Genomic DNA, 28,000 nt, shown 5'->3' with positions numbered 1-28,000 from the left:
TTTTTTCACAGGTGTTATCGACACAAACGTTTACTTGCAGTAAAACAACAGGAACGCCAATGAAATATCTCCAAAATAAATAGCAAATTGCAATCGGATTATTCTTTAAAAAATGTTTTTTATCACAAAGCCGTGACAACAGAGCCATTTTTGTGCTTGACAGCCTTCCTCTGTAGTCACTAAAAAGCGGCCCCAAAATTTAATCCCGACTTCAATGGGCCGCATCACGCGATTTTAAAAGGTATATTGGTTTTCTTCAGGGTTTTGATTTTTCAAATTTTGTCACTCCCCTCCCCGGTGAATAAAGACATTTGCATCTGTTTTTGTGGTGTACTCTAGGATGAACACAAAGAAGAAGGTTTTGCAGTTTTTTTGAGTGGATATTTCCTTGCTTCTTTGGGAAGATTGGATCTTTTTTCGAAAAGTGGTTCTTAAGGACGGGTGCCTACTAATTCAAAGGTATTTTCGCGCGATTTACTAAATATGCGGGAAAAGTAGATCTTTACAAGTGTCATTGAAATCCAAGAAGAAAATTGGAGGGTAACCACGCATTTTTCAAAGATAATCAACAATATTTGAAGAAAGCTTTAAATTACAAAGCTATGTATGGCGTTCTTTTCCAAACTGAACCTTGATTATCTATGAAAAATGCGCGGTTACTCCCAATTTTCTTTTTGGATTCCAAGAGCCTTGCTAAGTTCTGCTTTCGCCGCATAGCTTTAAGCCGCGCAAAAATATTTCTGTCTTAATAAGCACCACCCATAGGAAATCCGAGTGTCTCGAGATGCGCAGAACGTATGCGCAATAACAATAGTAGGCACCGTCCTTAAATGACCAAAATAACGTTGCAAGGATATTTGGGGAGAGAATTCTATGTGATTCTACTCGCGGCTTCGCCCCTCGCATATCACGTTCTCTCGGCGGATTTTCAAGCAACAGAGAGACTGCTCGCAGTCGATGTTTTGGTGGAAGATATTTGGTGGTGATTAGTCAGGACGTACGATGGCCTTGCATCCATACAGGTGTTTGTTATTAACCCTTATTCGTGCTTTCCACTACTCGTACTGTCGAAAGTTCGGCGAAAAATCGAATAAAAAGCAGACATAGGTGATATCATGCCATCCTGTCGTTTCGGTGTGACAAGGAATGGAACGGTCCTCCCCCCTGATTTTTTACTTCGTGGGGGGTGAAGGGTAGGGCAAACTCCAGTCTTTAACCGGTACATCGCCGCACCAGTCGCGTGGTAATGTGAGAGCCGTGATCTGTTGATGAAAATACAGTTCCGTTCTCGTAGACGCGCATTTCTTGTGAAGTGGTACATAGTTGCTCGTACAAATTTAGTTTTTTAATGTTTCCCTTCGGGGGGGAAGATTCCCACACTGCGGTTTTAGTTTCAAACAGTACAAGGAACTCTCATTTCTGGTGAAAGCGATGCAAAAAGAAACCTGGGAAATCTCACACCCAGTGGGCGCCTTAATTGTCCCGAATGTCTTAAAATATCTTACATCTTCTTCAGGCTAACACTTGGTTCTTTCGATCTTCTTTGTCCAGTCAAATGGTTCCCACCACTCGCCGAATTGTAACACTTTCTTCTTATGCTCTTCGAAATTTTCTTTCCGCGGTTTTCTCCATCGATGCGGTTCGAGGTCCAACATTCCTCCTACGATTTCCTTGCCAAAGTAATGTGGGAACAGATCTTCTTCCTCGATGACATGAGCAAATCCACCGTCCAAACCAAACTCGACGCTGAAGTATGGCAGACCCTTGGGGACTGCCGCGCGAAGTCCTTTCTTGCTTGTGTCGATCAGCTTTTTGTTTTGTGCCCACTCGGTGTCTGACTCCAAAATGGCTTTCTGTTGATAATAAATGAGTACAAGAGAAAATAAACCTCAAAGAAGTGGAACAAAATTAAAGTTACAACAACTTCAAAAACGCATTAATAATTTATGAGCGGAGCAACCTATTCTTGGTTTTCACTCACGTGATCAACAGCCATGTTTTAAACGAAAACAAAAGAAGAGGTTAGCATAATAATAGCTTTCAATTTCCGGAGGATTGGATCGGGACACCAACATGGCCACCATTTCATTGTTTGGGGACACCAACACGGCGGCCGTGACGTCATGTGAAATCCGAGAATCAGATCACAGACAAAACATCACGTTCATGTTCTTTAAAAACTGATAAAACACTACTCTTCATTAGAATTCTTTACATAAAGCATACTAATTAACAATTAGACCCGTAGCCCGCAAGGGCTACGGGTCAATAGCTCATGAGGCGAAGCCGAATGGGCTTTTGACCCGTCATCCTTGAGGGCGAAGGGTCTAATTGTTTTAGTATCACCCAACTAGTCGGACAGAAAAGGCAATAACAAAGTTAGCAAATGCAAGTTGAAGGAATATTTATTTGGGAATAAAACGAAAGAAAGAGCCACGCTTTTCGGTACTCGAGGACTATTACTAATAGTCCTCTAGTAGTGTAGCCAATCAAAATGCAGGATTTGCATTAGTCCACTAGTTGGGTGATACTAATAAAGCATAGCTTGTTTTTGTTGTATGTTAATGTTCTCCCATCGAATTTGAACGTCATCGACGCCATGTTGGATGACACAAACAGCATATCTCTCATTAGCTTCTTTCGTCCATTGTTACTTGCAAACGTCCTCTACCTTACTTAGGCGCCACCCACATGTACCCGGATATCTTCGAAAGGGGAGACTTTGTTTCCGTTTTTGCCTCCCGTCTTCACGTTTACGGCTTGAAAACGCTCTCCAGACTAGACTTTTGAAAACGGAGGTTTACTAAATTAAAAAAAAAAAACTTTGATATTTATCCAGGAAGCACCACTCACGCGAAAGTGGTTTTCAGGGAAGTCCTGCATCCGATCGAATTGGAATTTAGAGAAGACGGTTTTTGAGGCGAGTACCCGGAGAAAAACCTCTCAGAGCAGAGTAAAGAACTTAACCCACAGATGGCTACGAGTCCGGAATCGAACCCGGGCCACATTAGTGGGAGGCGAGTGCTTTAACCACTCAGCTATCCCAGTTTCCCTATTGAAAAGGAAGGTTTTCGACTGCGATGACATCAAAGGTGCCATAGAGAACGCATGCGCGCGCGTGCCCTATAGGTGGAGGTTACCCTTTTCGAAACTTGTGGACGGGGCCTTGGGTAGAGTTCTATTAGGGTCAACCCGGCGTTTCGATCGGTTGGGTTGTTGATGCACTGTATTTTATTGGTTCCTCTGGAAGGAAACCTTTTTTGATGGCTTTGGTCGATCAAGTTTTTTAACCGGGTCACGACCTTGGTTTAAAACGATGGGTATCGTCCGCTTTCGTTTTCGCGGGATTTGTATACTGGTCTGGCACGCGACAAGGCAAGGGTTTTCCCCTAAAGCCAGGACAACACATTTTACGCGCTGCACAAGTTACCTTATTTATCCCTTAGAAGGTCACAGAAATCGAGGATTTGACCAACTGATGAAACTTTTTCCGTCAATGTATTCCAAAAACCATGCAATTTTTTAAGCGAAAAAAAAAAAAAATGGAACTGCGCTAAGACAGGATGCTTTTCGTTCTGTATGTCTAAGGAATTTCACCATAGGCCATTTTCGAAATATCAGATATCCAGCTTGATAGTGAGGCAGTGAGGACAAAAACAATAGAAACACCTGGGAATGAATGTGAAAAATGTTTACATATCATCCACTCTCCTTTGCTTTTATCATCTAAACCTCTCTTTCAAGCTGAATTTTAATATATCAAAAAAGGCCTATTTCTTACAACTGTAAGGCTTTTGACATTTAATGGCGCGATCAACAATAGCTCATAAAATTGGACAGAGACGTTTTCTAAACAGCTTAGATGAAAGCACTTGGATTAAAGCACTCCCCTTCAAACTGTTCTCTCGACGGCCAACTTTCATCTCCTTTTATCGTCCGTTGTACACCAAATCCCAGCGTCACAACTCTACCCCTCCGCCCTAATCGACAAATATGACTTCCAACAGCCGAATCCCATATTGTAACTTTACCTTGAAATAAATAGGGGACATGTCCCCGATTTCTTTTGCCAGCGGTATACACTCAATGATCATGTGACGCTGTTTCTTAAGCTGCTTACACGTTTCCAGAAAAACCACGTCCTGTTCCTGTAAGAAATAATTAACATAGGCTGAGATTGTCTGATGAGTGTTAGAGCGGTTTTCAAATGAGTGTCGTAAAACCAAAACCAAAGTAATTACTTTGGCCAATCAAAAAGGACGGAGACAATCCAGTAAACCAATCAAAACCCGAAGTAATTACACGTAGCCGACACAAAGCGCGGGAAAACGTGCACGCGTGAGCCACGATTGGTTTTGCTTTCACTTGTGATTGGTTGAAAAAGTGGCCAGAGAACTTTGAATGAATCACAGAGTGAAGTAGATGCAAAACCAAAGTAATTCGCTAATTACTTTCGACACTCAATTGAAAACCGCTCTATAAGATTAAACACAGAGTAATTAGCTCTGACCAACCAGGGAGGACGTGGACAACCAAATGAGCCAATTGGAAGTGAACTTGCTTCTCATAGGCGGAGAAATTCGACATAATTTGATAAAAAACCAAAACTAAACCAAACGCGAAGTAACTTTTAATGGGGTAGCTCCCATAAGTCTCCTGTAGCCAAATGGTAGAGCATTCGAACTAGTAATCGGAAGGCCAGACGTTCGACTACAGTTACAAGGCGTGGGAATTTTTTCAAATATTTCCGAGTCATTATACATAAAACCCATCACTTCGACTTTTCAAGGCACGTAAAAACTACCCCATTCGAATTAACCCAACCTCTAACGTGATCGTTGTGGCACAAATGTTTTGAGTTACTGCAAACTTATTCAAACTGATTCCTCGAAGTAATTAAAACTAGCGGTGACTGTCATACCTTAGTCACGAAAGCACGAGAAATGTACAAAACGTTATGACCAACCAACCTTGTTCCCAGGGTCCTCTCTCTTCCTCCCTCGAGAAAGTACCCTTGTTGCGGCTGGCAACGTGTCTGCTAGATTTTTGCAGATTACACAAAGATAAATGAAGGGAGGTGCATTTGTCTCCACTGAACTCATCTACTGAGCTGAGTAGGGAGTGGAAATGAAACTGTTAATCTCAGACAAGGTAATTATCTTCCGTATCCTGTTTGAAGTACTTCCACTACATCTTTCCTCAATTACAACGCTTCCAGACAAATTACTTGTTTTACTTTTAATTACGTTTGTATCACCCGAAAGCTGCACAACTTGAAGTCTACCTTAAGAACGTGGGCGCCATTTGGAAAAGAAAAACAATCAGATAGAACTGATTACTAGGAAAACTTAAGTCAAGTAATCAAGTAAAGCTATGATCCTCGCAGTTATAAACGCAATTTTAGCAATCGCGTAGAGAAGCCTGAAAAATGCAGGACCTCAACGGGGTTTGAACCCCTGACCTCACGATGCCGATGCAACGCTCTAACCAATTGAGCTATTAAGCCACTGAAGTTGGGAGCTTGGCATTTGGTCATAGGCACGTGACCAGCTGCAACCAGGGTACTTGCTCGAGGGAGAAAGACAGGACCCTGGGAACATGGTTGATGACGAACGACAACATTATATCATAACTCGCGTGTATGCTTACAAAATGTTTGTAACACAAAAAGGAGAATTGATGCTACACATCGCTTACCATTTCTTCAAACATTTTCGTGAGTTCTTTCTTATAAATCTGAGAAACAAAAAGATGAAACACTATCATATATTAAAAATAAAACACAAAGAGCGGTGATAAAGATGGTAAACCAAAGCATTTTAAAGAGACTATATAAATTCGTTGGTTTACCACTGGTGTTCAATCAAGTTCTATTGTTCAATGTTTCCCTAGGGATTAAAAAACATCAGAGAGAGTTGACATTGGAGTACTGTAAACCTACCCAGTGTTTCTCTAAAGTGTGACCGCAACAATTGAGTTAGCCTATTAGCCTGAGGTCTATTTGCAAACAAACGCAACCCACATACAAACCTTTATTTCACTCCACACGTCCTCGTCCAATAGCGTAGAAGCTGAACAGTGTTGCATTGGGACGATCAGACAATGGCCCTCTGTCAGCGACTGGTGTAACGGAACCGCCAAATAAACCTAACAAAGGTAACTGTAACAAGTCAACAAGTATTGATGCTTTGCTTTTGACGTCAAGGCGGCCATGTTGCTGTACAGAACAATGCTGTAAAATATCGTTTGGGAATTTGACTCTATTATTAAAATAGCCAAATGCAAGGTGGCCAGCCATGTTGGCGAATATGGCGATTTTGGCAAATAGGGCAAATTCTTGTCAAATCGCCAAATGTATGTAAATTGTAAATTAGTTCAATACGTGGTGGCCAGCCATGTTAGCGAATCTGGCGAATATGGCAATTTTGGCAAATATGGCAAATTCTTGTCAAATTACCAATTGTATGTCAGTTAGTTCAACAAATGACAGTCAGCCATGATTTCCACAAAAATAACAATGAAGCAAACATGTTACACCTAGTTCTTGAAGCAACAAGGGACTACTCGAAGAAGTCTTACTTTAAGACCTACTACTCCTTAAAGCAACAACAAACTACTCGTTCTTGAAGCAACAAGGAACTACAAACCGGTACTTTTCCTACAGCAAAGAGACTTGAAGAACTAAGGACAGGATTAATTGATATCTGTTTGATCGGTTGAATTTCAAAAGTGGATCAAAAACTCATTCAGCCCTCCCCTCACACTTTCGTGATGCCCCCTCCAACACTTTCAAACGTACTCCGCGACCCCTGAGTTTTTGAGTGCTCGTAGATGTTGTTAATCTATTCCCCCCTCCCCTTGATGAGTAAAATCGTTTAGCGTTAGACAGAGTAAAATCTGTAAGACTTACTCTCAGAAAGGAAAAGGTTAAAAGGGTAAAAAAGACTATCCCAACCATAGAAGAGATTACAAAAACATTGAATAGCTTCACAGCGCTTTTGAGGAGGGACCATTTAGATGATGAAACTTGACGATCTAAGATCGTAATTCGGGCGGTAACTCTGCATGCTGCTGCGAGTCTCAATTCACATTGCACAGCAATTTCAATTAAAAGTAGCACGCATAATGGCTACTATGTTGCATGTGAAAACAAAGATCGTGAAACTGTCACAGTACAGCAAAAAATATCTTTTATCATAAAAATAATGCTTATTGAAACTGACTGACAGATAAGAGTGAAATCTACAGTAATCGTAGCGACGGCAAGAGAGTTTCAAAAGCCCTGTCCATACTAAAAGGCATACTGCACTGATATCCCTCAATTATTGAATCACTATCATGGCGATTACCTGTGTAGCTTTCACTATAATTGAGCTGGTAATTTTTTTCAGACATAGCAACCGTTAATGATAATCCTATTTGTATTAATTACATGCACCCGGCTCCCCTGTACATTGGCGGTGACAATGTAGAATACATTTGATTACCAATCGCAAGTAATTTGTACCAGGTCATAACAGCTATTTAGTCCTTTGATGTGATCAGTATAAATCAAAGTACACATACTCATAGCAACAGTACACATTGATTTCCAGCATTTTTCCCACAGTTCATAACAAAAAAATTCATTGACTGCATGGTGCCTTGAGTGTTAAATTACGCCGATCATGTATAGCAAACTCAGGCCTGTTTCAATCCCAACCCTGAGGCTTCCATTTTATACACACTTGATGACGTATTTTTTGGTTGGCTACAATACTGAATCTTCACCGCTCTTAGGAACAAATTTCTCAAAATTGCTTAACTTTGTGTAACTTGAGAACTTTCAAACATCACAAGTAACCATAAATCACGAAATGCAAGAGAATTTTATAGTTAACAAAATCACTCCATTGCTTTGTTTCCACAACAACGTCCGTATTGCACTCTATAGCCTCCACTGCACTCTATTTGTGCATTCGTCATCACCCAATCCGAAACTTACGCAATTTTATGTTGAGTATAACATAAATAATTTAAACCCACGTGCAAACCAACGCAACATTGTTGGCCAACATTGAACAACTTCCAACATTGTTGGGCGTTACATGTTGCGTCCGTTTGCGCACCCTGTTGCATGTTGTTCCGTGTTGTTGCGCGAAGTTTGAAACTGGTCAAACTTTTGGGCCAACAACTGCCAACATTGCAACATCGTTGGCCAACAACTTCCAACATTGTTTGGCGTTACATGTTGCGTCCGTTTGCGCACCCTGTTGCATGTTGTTCCGTGTTGTTGCGCGAAGTTTGAAACTGGTCAAACTTTTGAGCCAACAACTGCCAACATTGCAACATCGTTGGCCAACAACTTCCAACATTGTTTGGCGTTACATGTTGCGTCCGTTTGCGCACCCTGTTGCATGTTGTTCCGTGTTGTTGCGCGAAGTTTTTTAAACTGGTCAAACTTTTGAGCCAACAACTGCCAACATTGCAACATCGTTGGCCAACAACTTCCAACATTGTTTGGCGTTACATGTTGCGTCCGTTTGCGCACCCTGTTGCATGTTGTTCCGTGTTGTTGCGCGAGGTTTGAAACTGGTCAAACTTTTGAGCCAACAACTGCCAACATTGCAACATCGTTGGCCAACAACTTCCAACATTGTTGGGCGTTACATGTTGCGTCCGTTTGCGCACCCTGTTGCATGTTGTTCCGTGTTGTTTCGCGAAGTTTGAAACTGGTCAAACTTTTGAGCCAACAACTGCCAACATTTCTTTTGTTCCGTGATCGCCGAGAAATAGCGCAACAATGTTGGTTCCGTTTGCACAGCTCCAACATTGGCCCCAACATTGTTGGGGCCACGCACGCGCATTATATGAGGTTATCCACGGAGATAGCAACACATTAACATGTTGATGAAAACAAGATGGCAGCCGAATGGTTAACAAAATTATTTAACAAAACTGATGATGCGAAAAGAATAGGCCATTTTCGAAATATCAAATATTCAGCTTGATGGTGAAGCAGTGAGGACAAAAACAGTAGAAACACGTGGGAATGAATGTCACGATTGTGAAATATATTTACATATCATCCACTTTCCTTTGTCTTTGTCCTCACGGCCTCACTGCCAAGCTGAATTTTAATATATCGAAAATCGCCTAGTTCAGAGTCGACAGTCAAAGCCATAGTCAGATAACTAATATAGTTACATAAATAAAGTAGTCAAATAACACAGTCACATATAATTAATACTTGAATACATAATTCATAGTCGGGCGAAAATTAACAAAGTAGATACATCCATAAAATAATTTCGACATTTGCTTTAAAGAAAAAGTAACTGCGAAAACTATTTACTAAGCCCCGTGCAAACGGACCGACTTACTCAAGGCCTTACTCACTTACTAAGTCCCATACAAGCGGACACAAAAACTACCAACATTGTTTGGAGTTGTTGGTTCTGCAGATGTTGGAGTGTGTAAAATGGACTCAACAACTCCCAGCAATGTAAGGACGACGTGCAGTGTATTATGGGAAAGATACAAGCCATAGGACTTTGTAAACTTAACCAGTATAATCCTCTGCAAAATACTTTTTTTTACAATCATTTCACATGAACTTACCAAAGAAAGCGGGGTTTACTTCAATCTTGCTTTTTCCTACGTTTTATGCCGGAAACGTTTTGGGTGTTAAATACATGATTTGATTTGATTTGATTTTATTCTAGACACTGTTCCCATTGCTGTCTAATGTGGTCTACTTCTTCAGTTAATTAATTAATTTTTGTTCGTTATAATGCGGCACACTAGCGAATCATAAACAAGATATTAATCAATGTCTAATTCAAAATCGGCAGCTGTTTTTTCCGCAGCTTCCCTTAGGACACACAAAGCTGCTTGTTCAACCGCTCCCAAAAGCCTACATAGGGCATAGTACGTTGCTCCAAATGACATACCACTTGCTACAGCCAAACCTATAAAAGGAAGGTACCTTGTGACCTCTTCAACGGCTGCCTCCGCGGCATAAGGCGCCAGAAACCCGCTTAGCTGTGCAGTAGTGGTTAACCCAACTTTGACGACCTTTTCTCTGGTGGCAAGATGTAGCCTCGTAAATTCGGCGGACCCTATCTCGGGGAGACCAAGTTGAGACCTGTAAAGGCTGAGCTCCTTTAGTATTAAAGCGGCATCAACGGCAAAAGATAGGCCAGGTATAGGAACGAGGGCGGCGGTTGCAGATGCTGCAGAAACTATCAATATGCGCCCTTTGAGGACATCAACTTTTCTCTGAAAAACTTCCGTCGACGATCTTGTAATTGCTTTGCCGAGGGATAAGGTCATGCTCTCTCGCTGATATCGGGTAAGAGCGTCTAGAATAGCTGCGGTTAGTCGGACAAAATCCCACTTGTTCGGCTCGTGATTGCTTATCAAGAATAAATCTTCTTCCTGACTGAGTAGGTCGCCTAGATTTTCCAAACAGTCGCGTCTTATTGTGGCCAGCATGGCATTTTCATCGAACGACCGCTTGCGTGACTCAGCTCTGACATTTTCGTCAATTTTTGTGCGGATGAAGAAAAATTTCTTTTGCATCGCTCTGATTTTCACAGCCAGTTTTCGATCGTTCTCGGTGAATCGCGTTGCTGTAAAGATGAGAAAGGCATGGTACTTCTCCAGTTCTACTCTCTGGACGTAAGTTTCCAGGTCAGGGTAGTTTGGAGTGCCTATCCCAGGAAGATCCCAAAACTTGATCTTTGGGTTAGTGGGGTGATCATAGGCAGTCGGCACTTTAGTGCATTCGGTAACTTTAACTTCTGCTGCTCCTTGATCGTCGTCTTTGAGTCTAGCAGAAATTGAAGCATTTGTTTTACAATTACCCCATTTTTAGGTCGACAACAACTTATATATTTTTTTGAAAAGATAGATTTGCTGGGTGAAACATGTGCCCATATGTATCTACAAATTGCAGAAAGGGGTAATTAGGCTCTTGGGTTTCTCAGGAGAAACCTTATTGTAATTAAATCATCTCGTCCAACAACCCCCAATCTGTTTCTCACAAGAGTCTAGCTTGACCTATCCTTGAGTATTCCTCGCCAGGCTAGGACCCATATACTAAGGATAACATAGATGCACAGCATCCAAATTGAATCGTCTTGTGTATAGTATCAGTGAGAAGTTAAGCAAGCCAAAGAGAAACCCTTAAGTTATGATGGAAAATGAACAGATTAACATAAAATCTACAATGGTCAAGCATGGATTGAGGCTACAAAGAACCTGACCCCTCTGAGATATACGAGTCACAAAGTCAATACCAAAGCTTATGAAAATCAATTTCTTGCAGTGATTATTTCAAATTTCCTTTTTCGCTTTCTCGAATGAGACTTAAGGCTGAAGATGGCATTTTTAAAGTTTTTCTTATTACGACGCACTTGGATTGATAAAAAAAATATATTTTTACAACTGCATTGAAAGTGTCACGATGGTTGCGTGACAAAGTCCAACTTTCAGAGGCGCTTCCGGGGTTTTTTTTTTGTTCAAACGTGAAAGTGAAACTACTCCAAAATTATGCAGAAATATGGGCATAATATGAAATTTCTCACTTTATTTTCCTTTCCCCTCTAAAAAAATTCGAATTCTAAATCTATTTCTAGTTCGATTTCTCCTCAAGAGGTAAGTTTGTCTACACGTACAGTCAGTATTTGAGAAATCACATACGTAGGTGGTACATAACTGTCTGATCGAAAACCCACATTTACCGTCGTTTGAATACACTTACTCTCGTATCGCGTTGATAAAACTTGACTTTCCAGCGCCTGAGTCACCAGTTACTGCAATATTCACCTCTACCTCGCGCCATCTTTCGAGTCTCTTGCGCAAAAACTCCTCGATGTTTGAAACTCCACTCTCATCAATTTCACGCTGAAGCTCTTTCATTTCGATTTTCACCCAGCCATCGTCCAAAAATTCAATTGAAAAGTCATCCATGATGTAGCACCGAGCTTTAAAAAGAGCAGACGAACTTGGAGCTAAAAAACGCAGCAACAAAAACAGAATACCTTTTCAACGATTATCAGTTGAGTATGTACCTAGAGAAGTTTTGCCCTTGAAACCCCGATGTTGTCAAGCGGAACGCAAATCGTATCCATTGGCAACTTTTCGGGCTGTGATGTCATCAGTCTTATCTTCCCGCTAAACCTTGAAGACCTTTGAACTGGTAACATGGCGGAGTACCAAATCAAAGTTTAATGTACAGTAAATCAAAATTTGGCCGAACAGAAATGCATAAGTTTTGTAGTAGAAGCTAGTTCAGTGAACTCTGGCCATTATTCTTTTGCTTCTCTTGTCGAAGAAATCACCATGCGATGTTCAACATGGTCTCCATCACCTGAACGACCATGGGCCGTTTTTATACTAGAGACGCACAATTCGTCAGGGACGAACTTGGGCAAACAAGATCGTGCGAAATCAAGTGGGTCCTGCAGTTCTGGATATTATTGATCCAAACCAGTTTGGCGCCATACCAAAGTCATCAACTACACAAGCTCTAATCTCAATGGTGCACGACTGGGCGAAAGCCACAGACGGATACGGTTCTGCAGTGAGGATTGTACTTTTGGATTACAAGAAGATGTTTGATCTCATCGATCATCGTATTTTAGTCGATAAGATCCTCTCACTGAACATTCCTCGTGGAGTAGCCCGCTGGGTTTGCAATTTTCTACTTGAAAGACGCCAGCGTGTCAAGTTGTCTAGTGATGGTTTCTCTGAGTGGGGTCTGGCGTTCCCCAAGGCACTAAGCTCGGTCCTTGACTTTTCCTGCTAATGATAAATGATCTCCATCCACCAGAAGCTAAAGCATGGAAATACGTGGACGATACAACACTGGCCGAGGTTGTTCCGAAGTCCGGAAATAGTAGTATTCAGTGCTCTGTCATCGAGGTGGAACAATGGTCAAGAAGAAACAAACTCCATTTAAACGCGGACAAATGTAAAGAGCTAATAATTGACTTAAAAAAATCAAAACATCGGTTTAATTCTATTTCCGTCGATTCCAAAGAGCTCGAGTTAGTATATCATGCAAAAATCTTAGGGGTTACCATTGCTAGCATTCCAGTGAAATTATCATATTCATGAAGTCATAAGAAAGGCTAATAAGCCAATGTATTTTCTCATTCTGCTGAAGCGCGCACGGGTCCCTATTAATGATATCATTAGTTTTTATTCTACTTGCATTAGGCCTGTGCTGGAGTATTGCGCGCCTGTATTCCATCATGCTTTTCCAGCCTATTTAAGCGACGAACTAGAGCGTGTACAGAAGTGAGCTAAGCCATCTTTTACCAGACCTAATTGAACACTTTTATTCCCTCAATGTCAAATAGATGAGTATACGTAAAGCCAATAGTTTTATAATCTTTTACATATAGCCTGCAAATAGTTATATAGTTTTTCTATTCATACTTACATTGTAAATAGACATGCAATTCAGCCTTTCGGCTGCTGGATGATATTTTTAATAAATCTATCGTTCAGTGCCAGTTCATATTCCCTGAATTTGGTACAATGTCGTGACACAGCCCTTTAAGAAAGACACTTAAAAATCTCACTCTGCCGGTTTAAGGCCAAGCGATCGTTAATGGAGAATCCCTTTGCAACGCAAAGAGTAAGAAACTTAAGGAAGGAGGCAGTGCAGCCAAGTGGTCAGAGATCCCGAGATTCGGAGCCGTGTTCAAGACCTGTAACAAACAAAGCGGGACGGAGTTGGTTTTGGTACCACCAAAACGAAATCCATTTGGACGCAGCGACGGGATTTGAACGCGAAGAATTCCCACGCAACCGTCACAACACCGGATTGGTACTTCTAGGCACACAATTCACTTTACCTTGAAGCCAATGGCAATAATAAGGTGCTTGGCAATATCTGGGTTCTCGAAGCAGAAGTGACATTTGGAGAGTTGGGCGGCTAACAGCCTATGTTCTGAATTGGACAAACGAAGAAAGACAGTTAAAATGTTCAAAGTCAAACACGAGTACGCACAATGAGAGGAGCTACTCCTCCGGTCCCCTCTCGCGTTTGCCAGAGACCGATAGCACAAGAGGGCGCTCAACAGTCATAGCGAAACTCAAAACAGATTCTTTTTTCCATGGTGAGGCTTTTCACAACAAGAATGACCAACAACGTCGTGTAAAATGTTAACGATGGATTGCCCGCCTCAAGGACACTTTTTCTCGTGCTTTGAATGCATCAATGGTTGATTATGTGCCTAAGGTAGCGTGCCTTTCACTGCGTATCTTACAGCCGGAATCGATGTGTGGAACCGTATGTACACAAACAAACGTATTATAGCGGCGCTAAGTAAGCGGTCAAGGCATCCAAAATGAAGTGTCGCGCACTGAACATTGGACAGTACGCCACACTCTATCTTCTGCTAACAATTCGTGGTAAATGGTAGAGGCTGGTACTCGATAACCAATACCTTTTATAGCCTTTTGTCGTTCCCGTTCTTCCAGCTGAGCAGCAGAGATTTTATTGGCAGCTGAGGATACAAAGTGGTCATCTAACGAGAAGTCATCGGAATTTGCCATGCTAGCCGCCTGAAATAAAAAGATAAGCCCTCGCTAATTGCGCGAACTGCGTTGGAAGAAAAGATGGACCCGCGAAGGTAATAGCCCACTTTCGATATATTAAAATTCAGTCCCAAACAAAAGACATCATCTCGAGGCTCGGGGAATAAACTCATACAAATCCTTATATTTATTCTCCAGAGCCTCGAGATGATGCCTTTTGTTTGGGACTGAATTTTAATATATCGAAATTGGTCTATTGTGAGCTCTGTGGAGGGAATTTGACGCAGGGTGTGGTTTCATGGCCTTGGCTTCAGCTCAGGTATTGTTGAGAGCATTAGGATTTCAGTTTCGCGAGCATACTCATATCCTTCACAGACAAATTCACCTTTTCAAAGCAATAGGTATAACGGTATATAGGTATGATAAGTGTACAGGGAAGATATCGTTGATGTCACCTATTGCCATTAATGTGCCAACCAGAGCCTCGTTGGTTGTCGAAAAAAAAGGTCTTTTGTTCCTGTGGTTGGTACATTTCAATAACAAAAGCAATGTTTGTAAACAGATATCTTCCCTATAGTTACTCATATACGAGTGAAAGAAAGATGTTTCCATAGCCTCTACTCTAGGCACGAACCGCTCGTACGAATGGCACGAACTCTTGTTCATGTATTAGCCAGTATTAAAAATACCATAATACTCTGTGTTTGTCCCTCCAACATTTTGCATAAGCATTGATTCCAGATTCTCTTGGGACCATTGTAAATTAGTCCCACGAGAAAGGAAATTTTGGAGGGACAAACAAAGAGTATAATGGTATTTTTGGTACTTGCTAATAGACCGTACCCCTTTTGACGAAACGCATCACAATTCTTTTGTTGAGTGTCTACTGAAACATTGCATTCTGGTCAGTTTATAGTGGTCACTTAACAAAATAATTTTGATGTTTACGTCATAAGGGAAAAGGCCTACTATGTAAGGCGCGCATTTCGTATATTTGAACCGCGGAATAGTCATGGAATGAACGTTAGAAAGATTATCGCAGTTGACTGATAGATTTTCTCCAGCTTCCTTTGCAGTTGCTTTAGTGGAAAATCCGAGTCTAACGGCCAAGATCTTTTTCACTTTCATATAAAATTTAAATACGTTCAGGTCATACGAATGACACGTCTTATCGAAGGAGCGCCTTGTCTCTCTCGAACAAAAGTCCCCAAATGTTTAATGCTTTACCTTGGATGATAGTCTGGCTAACATAGCATTGTGGTCCTCTGCCGTTTGCATCTTTTCTCGTCTCACCATTTCCTTCAAATCATATCTGTCATCATCTGCAAAGTACCTCTCTCTTTTACCTTCCTTACTGTGTGTGTCAACCTACAATGACGTAAACTTCAGTTTGTGGTATCACCCTAATTTCAGGCAAATTCGGATTCCGGAGGAAGGAGAAATTAGGTAGGTAGCCAACTTCGGCAAGTTTCTTTACTTTTGAGAGCAACTTGTGTTAGAAAGGAACTTTTTAGAAGCAAATTTCTAGGTGAATGAGAAGATGTAAACAGTAACGTAAGAGCAAATTTTCTTTCAGCGCCCCGTCAATCCATTAATGTGCCAACCCAGGAGCCCATCTGGAGCGTGCAACTTCCATACAGCGTCTGTGAAACGGCGTTTTCACAAGTAGGTTTATTTTTAGACTAGCCCTTCCCGCGAATTAGGTCAAAAAACAAAGGCAGTTCCGGTTCGGTGACCCTATGACGTCAGCTTAATTTCTTGTAATTGGTCATCGGGCTCCTGTGGGAGTCTCATTAGCGGGAAATTCAATCTAAAAATAACCTTACTTGTGAAAACGCCGTTGCAAGAAAATAGGTAAGTTGCACGTTCCGGGTGATGGGCTCCTGGCCAACCAGAGATCTATTGGCTGTCGAAACAAAGGTTATTTTGTTCTGTGGGTCGCAAAATTTAAATCATTGTATCAAAAGAATCGTTTATAAACAGTGAATATCGCCATTTGTCGGACTTTACCCAAAATAAAGGCTAATGGCTCGGCCGCAGTTCGCCGTCGAAAAATTCCGTACAGATTTCTCGTCCATAGTGTGTGCATTACCAAAGTTAGGGAGCTTAAGCACGCGCGTTTTTGAGACACGGACGGCAACGGGAAGAGAGCATTTCGCGTGCCAGGACAGCGCTGTCTCCCAGATTTTTATACTAATCATTTCTAATGGAGTAAAGATACTTGATAATGTAAATGTAGCTGTGTGAACAGAAGTTAAAAGAGAAAACACGTCACTTCCGGTTGCCGTCCGCGTCTCAAAAACGCGCGTGCTTAAGCTCCCTGATATCATCATGCTACCACTTCGACTTGATCACCTTTCGTCGTTTTTTCTTTCCTTTCGCGTACTCGCGTTCTTTTGTTATCTCCAGTGGTCTCACATTACCGGCTGCATCTGTTCTCGTTAGTACTACAGTCTCCTCTGTGCGTTTAGCTGTGGCTCCACCTTCTTTGGTTTGGGATTCCCGAAGATCTTTGGTTTTTCTCATTTCGTCCAACTGTGACTTTAACTTCGCAGCTAAGTCCTGGAAAAGGAGAAAGTTGAAAATTGCTCAGAAAACGACCTTATTGCAGTTCTGATGTAATCAAAGACGGGCCTACAGAAACATCCCAGTCACTGAAGGCCTGCCACATAGACTGTTGCCTTATCTCCAGAGGTGCTGTGAAAACCATTCAAAGTAAAGCTCATGCAAATCCTTTTTTGAGTGAATGGATCAATAGGTGGTTTACAACCGATCTCTAGAGACAGATAACAATGACGTAATGTACAATAACTGGTGGACGAACAAAAGGATCTAATAAGAGATGTTTTGTTTTTGTCCACCAACATGGTGGAGTTGACGTCACTTCAAAAATGCAGCCATTTGGGTGAAGCATTTGGAGCAGTACCGGTGATTTACGCGCTCTATTTAAGTATTATATTTCTATAGTGTTGTCCATAAAATGAAGCAACGCATTCCCCAGTTAGGAGTCCATAACTGGGAGCGTACATCTACCCACCCGTTTACAAGAGTACAAAAAGAGAATTGGGGACCTTAAGCAAGGACGACATCGACGACGACGGCTGCGAAAATTCAGCGATGTTGAAAAAAACTAAATTTTTTTAAAAGCTTTAGCACCGTTGGTGTCATAGCTTTTCCATTATTCCTAATCTTCAAACATGAAAAATTGGAGCCGGTTACTCAAGAACCAAACTGGGATGACCAGCATTAAAGTTTGAAGAAAGAATGAACACTTTCGTGTAGTGCTTTCTATCGCCAAAAGATGCAGATTTTCGGCATTTTACTCTGTAAAAATGTAAAACACACAGAATGAACTGAATTTGTTTTTTCGGTAAACTTGTCGTTTTCGATGTCCATTTTTCTGAAGAACCCTTTACCTTTTCCATCCGAGGTGGAGAGATGAGTATACAGTTTCTGTTTAGTGGGGCTAACAGTCAGATGAACTGTTATTCCAGTGGGTGTTCGCAACTCTTAGCATTTTCTTGTAGATTTGAATTTGTAAGACACTAACCGCAACCAATTGGAGTCCATTTGGAACCCACATCGGAGTTCAAGTGAGAAAAGAGTAATTTATGCCAGAAAGCAAGTATATGTCCTATAAACAATAGCCATTCTGCACCATGCTTTGAGTCTGGGTAAAATCCTTCAATGTGACGACTCAAATAAAAGCCACTGACCACTTGTATTGATAATTATATAGCACAGCACATATAGCGTAAGAAATGCCATCTTAAAAAGAGTTGGTTTCGGACAATACACACCTCATTGCCCATAATCTCTGCCTTGACAATCTTAGCTCCTATTTCATTCAGATCAGTCTCAGTGATCTGCTTTGCAGGAAGAATTATTCTCTCTTTTTCTTCTTCCTCTTCTGCCTCCGAACTCGAGCTGCTTTCTGAGCCGGACACTTCGTTTCTGTCTTGAACATTTTCTTCTTTCCTTCTATCAACTTCCCCAGATGAAGAGCTTTTTACGGATCCAGTCTCTAACTTCTTTTTCCATCTCCCAGAGGGTCTGGGCATGGTTCGGTCACTCGAGAGGCTCTCTTTACTATGGGGCTCTTGTTTAGAGTCAAAGTCCCACGTTGACGAGGTCGAGGTTTGCGCCGAGGTCGCCGGGCGTTTGAATTTACCAGCAAATGAGGACCTTGTTGAGAAACAATCAAATAATCAAAAAAGGAACAAATTGGGTCTAACAAGGGAAAAAGACACGCGACTGGCCTTCACTCTGTATACTGTAGACAACAAATCTATTACTTACCCATTGTTTTCGTCAGGTCGTAAGAACCTTGGGGTATCGTTTCGTGCTCGTTCTCTGGTTTCGTTCTCTCTTTCTGGCCTTCTTCTCCAGCTTTCCTTTGTGTCTCTGGAAGACTTGCGCTCGCCTTCGTCATGGTCATGCCCCTCTCTCCTGTGTCTAGCAAGTCTGTCTGTACTCCTTGATCTGTTCCTCGCATCATCTTTGCCTCGCTTTCCATAATCGCTTTGGTGTCTTGCATCGATTCTGGGTTTTGCGGTATACTTACTTTCCCTGAGGAAAAAAACATGACGTGTCTTTGAAGGAAGATTACGTGGTAGATGAACAAATAGAAACTTCCAGTACTGAAACGATTTGAAACGTAACCTGCATTGCCGGGATCGCAACTGAAGTAGAGAGATTTAGCATCACGTTTAGCATCACGTTTCACGTTTCACGTAAAACGGAGTGAAGCTTGTGCATGGCTTTAGCTTAGGGTGACCCGCGCCAACTCGGAATGGACTCTGTTAATCTCGAGTATCACGTTGACAAAAAAAACAAAACAAAAACTGTGAGTCTTTTAAATATAGTTTGTAGATAAAGGCACTATGTAAAATGAAAATCCTTACCTGTCAAATTTGGCGAGTTTCAATAAAGATGTTTTGTGAGTCAACAGAGAGCCAACATGAGTCACGAAGAAATTTGCGGTAAGGAGTCAGTTATGTACGTAACCATGAAACCTAATTTTTCCCCGTTTAAACGTACCGGAAAATGGTTTGGGGGATCTTTTTTTTCCACAAATAAGTTGTTATGCAGAAGAAAAACGAGAAGAAAATTCCACGTATACGGCAAACGCGAAAATCCCTATTGTCACGTTGAAACTGCAAGCGGCAGCCGGCAAACGGGAAAAATGGCGGGAAAATCATGGTCAGGTGGTCACTTTTGCGGTTCGCATTTCACGTAAACGTGATACCAGAAACCCATAAGGGTTGAAACGTGTAACGCGCGTTCACAGCTTCCGAATATTCAGTGCGAGCTGATTGGTTGATTGCTTCAGTGCTAAGTACCATATTTGGAAACCCCTCGCTCTTGTTGTTCCAAATATGGTACTTAGCAAATTGAATATTCAGAAGCTTGTTTCCCAGCACACAAGGGACCGTTACACGTTTCAACCCTCATGGGTTTCTGGTGATACTCAGTAAATCTCTGTATTATGAATCGCGCGACATGTGAGGGCACCGGAAAAGACGCGCTTTGCGTGTAGTTGTCAGTAGAGCTGAATGCTTACGAGCGTGTGCACTAAGAGAGTTTCGACCCTATCTCCTTTTGAAAACCAAATAAGTCCAAGAAACCGTAGATTTTTACCTTTGTTCTGCTTCCTTTATCATGGATTCAAGATCTTCAACAGACTTGTATAAAACAAAAAATAAAGACAAAATCAAAAAGAGCCAATTTTGAAGGGAAGTACAACAAACTCACCAATAAATAAATGTATAAATTTAAAGTCAGGGTTACAGAGATGACGTAAGAATGAAGTGATCCAGCTCGCACATTGTCTTCTCCGCAATCGCCTTTCGGGATGTCACGCAACGCTCCTCGCTCTCTTTGAGGGAACGTTGCGTGACATCCTAACAGACTACTGCAAACGAAACTACTGTTGCCTTCTCATCCCGCTTTCATTTGAAAATGCAACTTTTTCTTCCCTCCACACGTATCAGATGAAAACGATCACCGAAACGGAACTTTTCATAAACGCTTTCTGGAGTGGAACTTTTTCAAAACGCTGTTTTCGCGTGTACGTGTGGACGACGAAAACGGAACTTTTCGAAATGAATGAATCAACGATCCACTCCGTGCAATATTAAAATTTATTCAATCTGTGGGTTCCGATGTTCCCGTGAGGAATGAATCAACGATGAAATAAGCTATGATCCTCGTAAAGAAGCCTGAACAATTCAGGACTTCAACGGGGTTTGAACCCGTTACCTTGCGATACCGGTGCGACGCTCTAACCAATTGAGCTATGAAGCCACTGACGTTGGAGCTGGTCATCCGTGGGTTCCGATGTTCCCGTGAGGAATGAATCAACGATGAAATAATAAATGAAATGGATCATATATGAACTGCGGATATGAGATCAAGTGAAGCTATGATCCTCGCAGTTATGAACGCAATTTTTGTAATTGCGTAAGGAAGCCTGAAAAATTCAGGACTTCATAGCTTCACTTGATTTCATATCCGCAGTTCATATATGATCCATTTCATATATCATTTCATCGTTGATTCATTCCTCACGGGAACATCAGAACCCACAGATGACCAGCTCCCAAACTTCAGTGGCTTCATAGCTCAGTTGGTTAGAGCGTCGCAGCCGGTATCGCGAGGTCACGGGTTCAAACCCCGTTGAAGTCCTGAATTTTTCAGGCTTCTTTACGCAATTACAAAAATTGCTTTCATAACTGCGAGGATCATAACTTCACTTGATTTCATATCCGCAGTTCATATATGATCCATTTCATATATTATTTCATCGTTAATTTATTATTTTTCATTGTCCATGAAAGGAAGAGGATCAGTTCTTCATTTCCTAATTTGCATTATTGCGCAATAATTAGCCAGTGTTAAAACCTACTCCAAATCTCTGAGCAACAATCTCTTCCAAACTTCTCCTTTCTTCTGTCGCCTGTTCTTTGGCCCTCTGGTAAGCCTTTTTTAACCAAGCACTGCTGAATGAACTTTTTAAACTTCCTACAAGAGACCAAAAAAATTTAAGTAAGGTATTGCCATGAACAGGTTACGAAAATTATACTTGAGAAAAACTTCACACCTTCTCTGACAGTAGTATCCTGTGCAACCTCCGGTTGGGATGGTAAGCCTGTTCCTCCATCTTTCCAGTATGGGTTTAATTCTTTCGGATGCTGCCCTGGCTAGAAAGTTGAAGACAAACAAATAGGCCAATGAACCAACTTCTGTTCGTGTATAATTCAAGAGGCTTGAACTACTGTTTATTTCTTTTTTCAAAATTATCAATAAGGAGGTTATAAGCAGAGAAAACAGCATCATCAATGAACACGTCACTCCAAAAAATAACTTAGAGCTAAATTGCAAGAATTTCTCAATTATTCCATCTTGTTCACCTTGTACAATACGGGTGAACTATATCCTGTATAAACTAGACGAATACGAACGGTTTCAAGTAAAATAGAAAATGAATGGTTCATTGTTACATGATCACATTGTCGACAAAACCTAAAATTTTTGTGATTTTGGGAAGAAATTAAAAACAACAACAACAAGGCATTCAGCCAGGAAAAATGCAACATTCTTACCCTATCTATGCAGGACAGCGCTTTAAACCTATCATCTTCCTCTGAGATATCAGTGCCTTCTTCTTCATCAACTTCCATTGTTTGCTGAGATTCATTACTTGATGTGATTGGGGGACAAAGCATCCAGCTATCACGCTGCCCAATAAAAACAGTTCAAGAACATCTATTGTCAAAACTAGAACACAATATACAATATACTGTAACTTCTTCCAGGTAAGAAGATAATTGATATCTGACATGAACTACATTATTGTTCACTTTGATTGGTGCATTTAAGCATGATTTGGTTATCAAGACATGATGCAAACAAACAAAAAAAAAAATTTTCAACCACCTTGTACACTGTACACTTTGAACAATAGGTGACAACAGGCTATGAAATCAGGTCATAAACTTTAATAGATGGGAAAGGAAGTCCATACCTTTAACTGAAATCCTTATACTCGGCAAGTAAGGGGATGGAAAAAGGGATGTTGTCTGCACATGAAACAGCATCTAAGTTTCACTTTGCACTTTTAAAGTTGATTTTACTGCTGTTTCTAAATCTGACGGACTGATTCACCTGAACTTGTTTAAGGTTTGGTAATATTCCTGCGTCAGTGATTGTTGTGTCTGCTCCTTTTTCAATCCACTCATCATCTTCCTGTGTACAAATTAAGGAGAACAACGATTATATAATGTGCAGGTAATGTTAGATTTGATATCAGTGACCTTTGCAGAAACACAAGTACAAAAATTAAAAGTGCGAGTTTTTGGTTCTATTAGCACACATATTACATGTAATTTTGGTTTTGACACTGACACCTCTTCTTCAACCATATCACAATATTCCATGAGCACCTGTTGGATATGAGATGGTAAATAGCCAACAAGGCCCACTGGCACCAAGTTGGCTGAATTCTAACATCTAACAAATGCAAATTTATGGAATTGTTTATTATATTTCATTAAACTCTGCTCTGTTTTTACTACACAAAATAACCAGAAATTGTTTCAATGAAACAAAATGACTGGTGCAATCAGTTTCCATGTAAAGTCTTACGGTGTACACGTAAGAGCTGACAACCAGGATTGAGTGAATAGGCCATTTTCAAGTTCATGTCTCAGCTCCTCTTCAAAGCGAGTCTAAGTGCAAAGTTTTTCTTATGAAAATTAGTTTTCATTCATATGTAAAGTAGGACTTAAGTACCATCACAAAAACTTCGCACTTAGACTGACTTTGAAGAGGAGACTGACATGAACTCGAAAATGGCCTACTGAACCAATCACACTGCTAAAGCTGCAATATCTGAGATTGAAAATTTAATAATATTATATATTTTTTATTATTTATCGCATTTTATTCCAGAAATTATCACACTTACAGATTGGGAAGAACTAGCTGATCCCTCAGGAATATCCTTAGCCTTCTTTTTGTGCTGGAAGAATACAATATAATTAAATTATTAATTTTTAAATTTAGTTCGGCCTCTGAAGGTGTAAATTTAAAACTTTTTTTCAACAAAGTGAACTGGACAAATCTCAACATGTAAAACTCTCATTTCAAACATGACAAAAAGTCAAAAGTAGTTTGCAGTTTATTTATTCATAAATAAACTCCAAACTACTTTTGACTTTTTGTCATATAAATATTTCATCAACTTTGAAGAATTCTGTAAAGTTTTTTTTTCGTAAGAAATTTGAGAAGTTCACTAAAAAACGTCCAAAAAAATATCTTATCTTAAACATGATGATCAAACAGCTACTGCCATATTTAAAAAAGCCATTGTACCGATACAAATATATAACTCTTTTCAAGATCACCAGGTCACTATTGTGAAATACCATAAATAATTATGACAAAAATTAGGAGTTCTGGATTGGAAGCCTTCTTACTGTACTTGCCTCTTGAAGAATTTGAACAGATTCTAAGATACCTTTTTTTCTTTTTTGCCCTTTTTCTGTTTCTTCTCTTTCTTGTGCTTCTTCCTCTTAAAGGTGTCCTAAACAATAATTTACATGTAGTTAAAGTTTGCTGTGCTTTTTCATTATCTGTAAGTTCTTAAAATGAAAAGAAATATCATCAAAGTTCTTCAGTGATCTCCCTGGAGACAGAAAAAAAATATCATGCTTTGCTGGCAACAGCAGCTTACATGTCATTATTTTAAGATCTTTGTTTTGGTCAGGAAACTCAACAATTTAATGAGGGTAATATGGGAGCTCCGTGTGCAGAGCACCACCGGCAAGAAAATAAGGTAACCCATCTGTGCGAGAACTTTTGGTTTTGGTCACTGCAACCCCTCCATGTATGCCAATGTGAAACTCTGTGGTGCAACCCGCATCTTTTAGCAGAAACATCTTTGATATTGAACATCCACGTTATGGTTAATTGACACCTGTCAAAACAAGGTATCTGCTGACCCATATCATGTGACCATATCGCAGGCTCAAGTTTAAAGCTCATCGTCGTCAGCCGTTGTTTTTTTTTTAAGTTGACAGCTGACCAGGTACTGGTTCTCAACTGGATTACAGGCTCAAGCCAGGTTAACTTATTGTAAGCTAGCCTAAGGATACATAACATGGGAGCTCCGCTCTTAGGCTTGGCTAAAATCTACATATTGTTAAGTGAGGGACAGAACATTAACAAGACAAGACAAGAGGCCGACCAAAGCCGAAGGCAACCCGAAGGATCCTTTTTCATTAGCTTCTTTCGTAACTCACGGCAGGGGCAGGCACTACTCGTATCCCATTGCATGCACAACTTGTCCCCAGTAATAGTGGTACTCATTTTACCCACCATGAATTGATGGAAAGATGTCATTGTCAGACTCAAAAAATGCCCAGTACTGTTAACATTTAATTCAATGTACATGTACTCACAAGGCTTTCCAGTTTATGCCCTATGTTGTGGAACAGTTCTTAAGTTTATTTTAACCCATTGACCCTTGGGAGTGACACTAATTAACAGATTTTACTCTGTCTAACAAAAGATTATTTAACTTGTCAACTAAGGGTGTCTCCCAGAGTACCTGAAGGGTCAATAGGTCAATGTCCACTCCATTAATGCAAGAGAACCTGTTACAACTTATTTTTCAGTAATAGAACAATCAAGTCCCTTGTACTTGTCATCAAATTGATGGAATAACACCTCCAGCAGGGTTTCAATAAAATTTCTAGTTGGTTGATGGTTTGAGTAGAGTAACCACCGACTGTTGACATTGTCAAAATGAATTTTAATCTTAAATTTGAAAGAATCTGTCTTTAGTTACTTCAATTTCAGGAAAAGTAGCCAACTTTGCTAAGTGAACTAGCTGACGCTTTTAGTCGAATGTCAGTACTTATTGAAATCACTGCTCCTGAAATTATGTCACACAAACTGAGGACTGACCTCAGATCAGCATTTTGATGTTTACCCTTTCAAAATCACCTTTTTATGACTCTCGGCTTCTTCTGTCAGTCTCTGGCTCAGAGCTGGCAACATCCATGTACTTTCTCCAGATTCTTTCCTTCGCTCTTTTTTCCTCTGCTCTCTCTCATAATCTTCCTTTGCCTAGAAAGTAAGTAAAGGTAAGGAACTTTAAAGGAAAGGAACTTTATCCAAGTGTTATCGTTCTAGCGCTGGAGCACTAATTGGGGACACTGTAAACTGAAATCAACAATTACCGTAAATCAAGTCATATCAAAGCAATCAAATGCCTGTCACATGGAGGGAGAGTACAGTACACTTAGTAATAAAGATAGTCACTAAGACCGGTCTGTTTAAATGAAGAAAAGATGTAATGACTGGAAGGTTGACCAGTCAATTTTTCATATACCGTAGTTATTCGGTTATAAGGCGCACTCGGTTATAAGACGCACCCCAAACTTTGCAATTTAATCAAGCTAAGTTCTCAAACTGAAAATTACGCGAAAATACTCGGTTATAAGACGCACCCGAAAATTGAGAGTTATCAAAAGGATGTGATGAATTTGAGAACAAAAATTATTATCCTTACACAATTGGCATGCGAACTCTTTTTGTTAACGTAAGCAAAGTGAAAAAGTCACACGTTTAATGATATACGCAAAAACAAAAGCTAAAAGTTGACACCTGAAAATCATAACATACAACGCAAACACTTTTATTTGAACCTTCCGACGTAATAAATAGTCAGAGTTCAGACTTCAGACTTCAAGCGAAAGCGAACGGCGATAAACTCCCACCGAAAGTCATATTCAAAGGTGTTCGACAGCTGAATATCAACACGCCACCAAGGATGCAACCGTCAGTGCACAAGAAAGGCTGGATGAATGAAGAAGGTATGTTTTATCTCCACACTGTTTTTTCAGAGAAGAAACTTTTCATGCGAGCGACAAACACGATTCTCGGAATTCGAAACAAGGTTCAACCGATTGTGTTGTTTTCATGGGTATCACGTTACCGAGCACGTGCTTTTAAGCATGTATGCAAATTTCCGTTTGTTTACTTTTCTCTTGACGTCGTTTAGTGTTCTAAAGGTCTCTAAAAGCGCTATTCTTTTTTTAAATTGACAACTAGTGTCCTTTTCTTGTGTTGTTTAAACTGAAAGTTCTTCTCAAATTGTGATCTTAAGATTTTGTTGCGCGAAAATACTTGGCTATAAGACGCACCCCAATTTTAGCACTAACTCGCCACCCAAAGACAGATTTTTCTTGAAAAAAACGTGCGCCTTATAACCGAATAACTACGGTATTTGCTTTTCATCTACATCTACATCTACATCTTCCAGCAACTGGCAAAGTCCCTTTTAGGCTTATGGGGACAACATCCCCTACTCTTCTTGAATAAAGGGTGGGTTTTTTAACGTTCCACAGGGAACTTATGAACATAAAAGGTATTTGTGAGATGGGGCCTACGGTTTATAGTCCTAATCCGAGAGGACTAATGAAAGTCTAACCATTTGCAGATGAAATTATAAAGAGAGTACTTTCTCCTCAGTTATTTTCCAGGCAAGGTTCGAACCCGTGACCTCCCGCATGACAGCCTGATGCTCGACCAACTGAGCCACCAGTGCGCTGTGCTTTGTGAAAGCAAGAAAAAGTGGGTTGACAGCTAGAAGGGGAAACTGCCTGCCAGAGTCATTCTTGTTGGAAAGATGGATCACCCTCCAAGCTGAGAAGACACACTTTGGCTTGACCACTAGCGCAACTCATTCATGCACATGCATGCTAAATTTTGTGTCTTTCTGCATGTACCAGAAAGCATTGTATTTTTGGTCACTAGGGACTAGTCTTTATTTGGAGTTGTTTTGTTTTCTGTCTTTTGTTTCTTTTGTTTTACGTAATCTGTACTCCGGTACCTGCAGAAGGAACCTAAATCTCTCATCAGATTATGTCTGGATTCTGTGTTTGGTGTTGACTGTGTACTAATAAAGATACTTGGCTGGTTCCACGTTTTAGTAACTACGGTTAACATTGCTTGTGTTTGCACCAAAAAAGCACAGAAAAGTCACACTTTTTGATACCCAACAGCTAGAAAATGAAATTTTTGACAGTGTGCATCATGTCTCTTTCATGGCGTTGCAACTAATTCCGGTAGACAGACAACAATTTTCCGCATTTAAGAATAAGTGGCGGTGTATTCCACGGCTTGTCCAAACTTGGAGAAAATTTAAAACTTTAGGATATAAATTAAAAGCTTAAGTTGTTTCACGTTTTTCCTAGGTCGTTACTTTGTCGACTACTAATTCTTGCGGAATCAAAAGAACTAAAAGGTTAAGAAACCATTTAAGCATCGAAGAGACTTGCCTTTTTCAAGATCTCCTCTCTTGCTTTCCTTTTGTGTTCTTTTTTAGCATCGATTTCTCTCTTCGAAACAAAGTTGATTAGGTCCGCCATCTTTAGATTTCATAGGTACGTCATGT

General features: G+C 40.5%; 2 protein-coding genes across 3 annotated transcripts; both read right to left on the bottom strand.

Annotated features, from left to right (window-relative positions):
- On the bottom strand, positions 1–27,981 carry LOC138016836 (CWF19-like protein 2). Of its 2 annotated transcripts, none has more exons than XM_068864013.1 (19): positions 27,885–27,981; positions 25,546–25,668; positions 24,056–24,121; positions 23,504–23,557; positions 22,702–22,782; positions 22,140–22,274; positions 21,638–21,737; positions 21,443–21,558; positions 20,176–20,219; positions 18,835–19,104; positions 18,336–18,720; positions 16,891–17,097; positions 15,763–15,903; positions 14,445–14,562; positions 13,851–13,945; positions 6,031–6,147; positions 5,698–5,736; positions 4,032–4,148; positions 1–1,853 (listed from the first exon to the last, which is right to left on the bottom strand). In XM_068864013.1, the coding sequence occupies exons 1-19, from the start codon at positions 27,972–27,974 to the stop codon at positions 1,518–1,520; spliced, it is 2,634 nt and encodes an 877-aa protein (XP_068720114.1). In that variant the 5' UTR covers positions 27,975–27,981; the 3' UTR covers positions 1–1,517. The 2 variants fall into 2 exon arrangements, 1 of the variants encoding a protein (XP_068720114.1); XR_011125888.1 differs by having other exon boundaries at positions 1,105–1,853; positions 6,031–6,160.
- LOC138016838 (interferon-inducible GTPase 5-like) lies at positions 9,218–12,101 on the bottom strand. Its single transcript, XM_068864015.1, has 2 exons — positions 11,747–12,101; positions 9,218–10,813 (listed from the first exon to the last, which is right to left on the bottom strand). Exons 1-2 carry the CDS (start codon positions 11,953–11,955, stop codon positions 9,805–9,807), a joined length of 1,218 nt encoding a protein of 405 aa, XP_068720116.1. The 5' UTR covers positions 11,956–12,101; the 3' UTR covers positions 9,218–9,804.
- Positions 27,982–28,000: the final 19 nt, after the last annotated feature.

Source organism: Montipora capricornis, chromosome 9 (genome assembly GCF_036669925.1).
Source record: "Montipora capricornis isolate CH-2021 chromosome 9, ASM3666992v2, whole genome shotgun sequence".
NCBI lineage: Eukaryota > Metazoa > Cnidaria > Anthozoa > Scleractinia > Acroporidae > Montipora > Montipora capricornis.
Note: the sequence above shows the minus strand (reverse complement) of the source record. Positions and strands in the feature narration are given on the sequence as shown.

Bases quoted from the DNA above. Each gene is read 5' to 3' on its own strand.
- LOC138016838 (XM_068864015.1), bottom strand. From the start codon at position 11,955: ATGGATGACTTTTCAATTGAATTTTTGGACGATGGCTGGGTGAAAATC. The intron at 10,814-11,746 runs GTAAGTGTATTC...AATTTCTGCTAG, and splicing joins TTTATCAACGCGATACGAGA to ACTCAAAGACGACGATCAAG.
- LOC138016836 (XM_068864013.1), bottom strand. From the start codon at position 27,974: ATGGCGGACCTAATCAACTTTGTTTCGAAGAGAGAAATCGATGCTAAA. The intron at 22,275-22,701 runs GTGAATCAGTCC...TTTATTGGGCAG, and splicing joins CAAACCTTAAACAAGTTCAG to CGTGATAGCTGGATGCTTTG. The intron at 18,721-18,834 runs GTAAGTAATAGA...TTTCTCAACAAG, and splicing joins CGACCTGACGAAAACAATGG to GTCCTCATTTGCTGGTAAAT.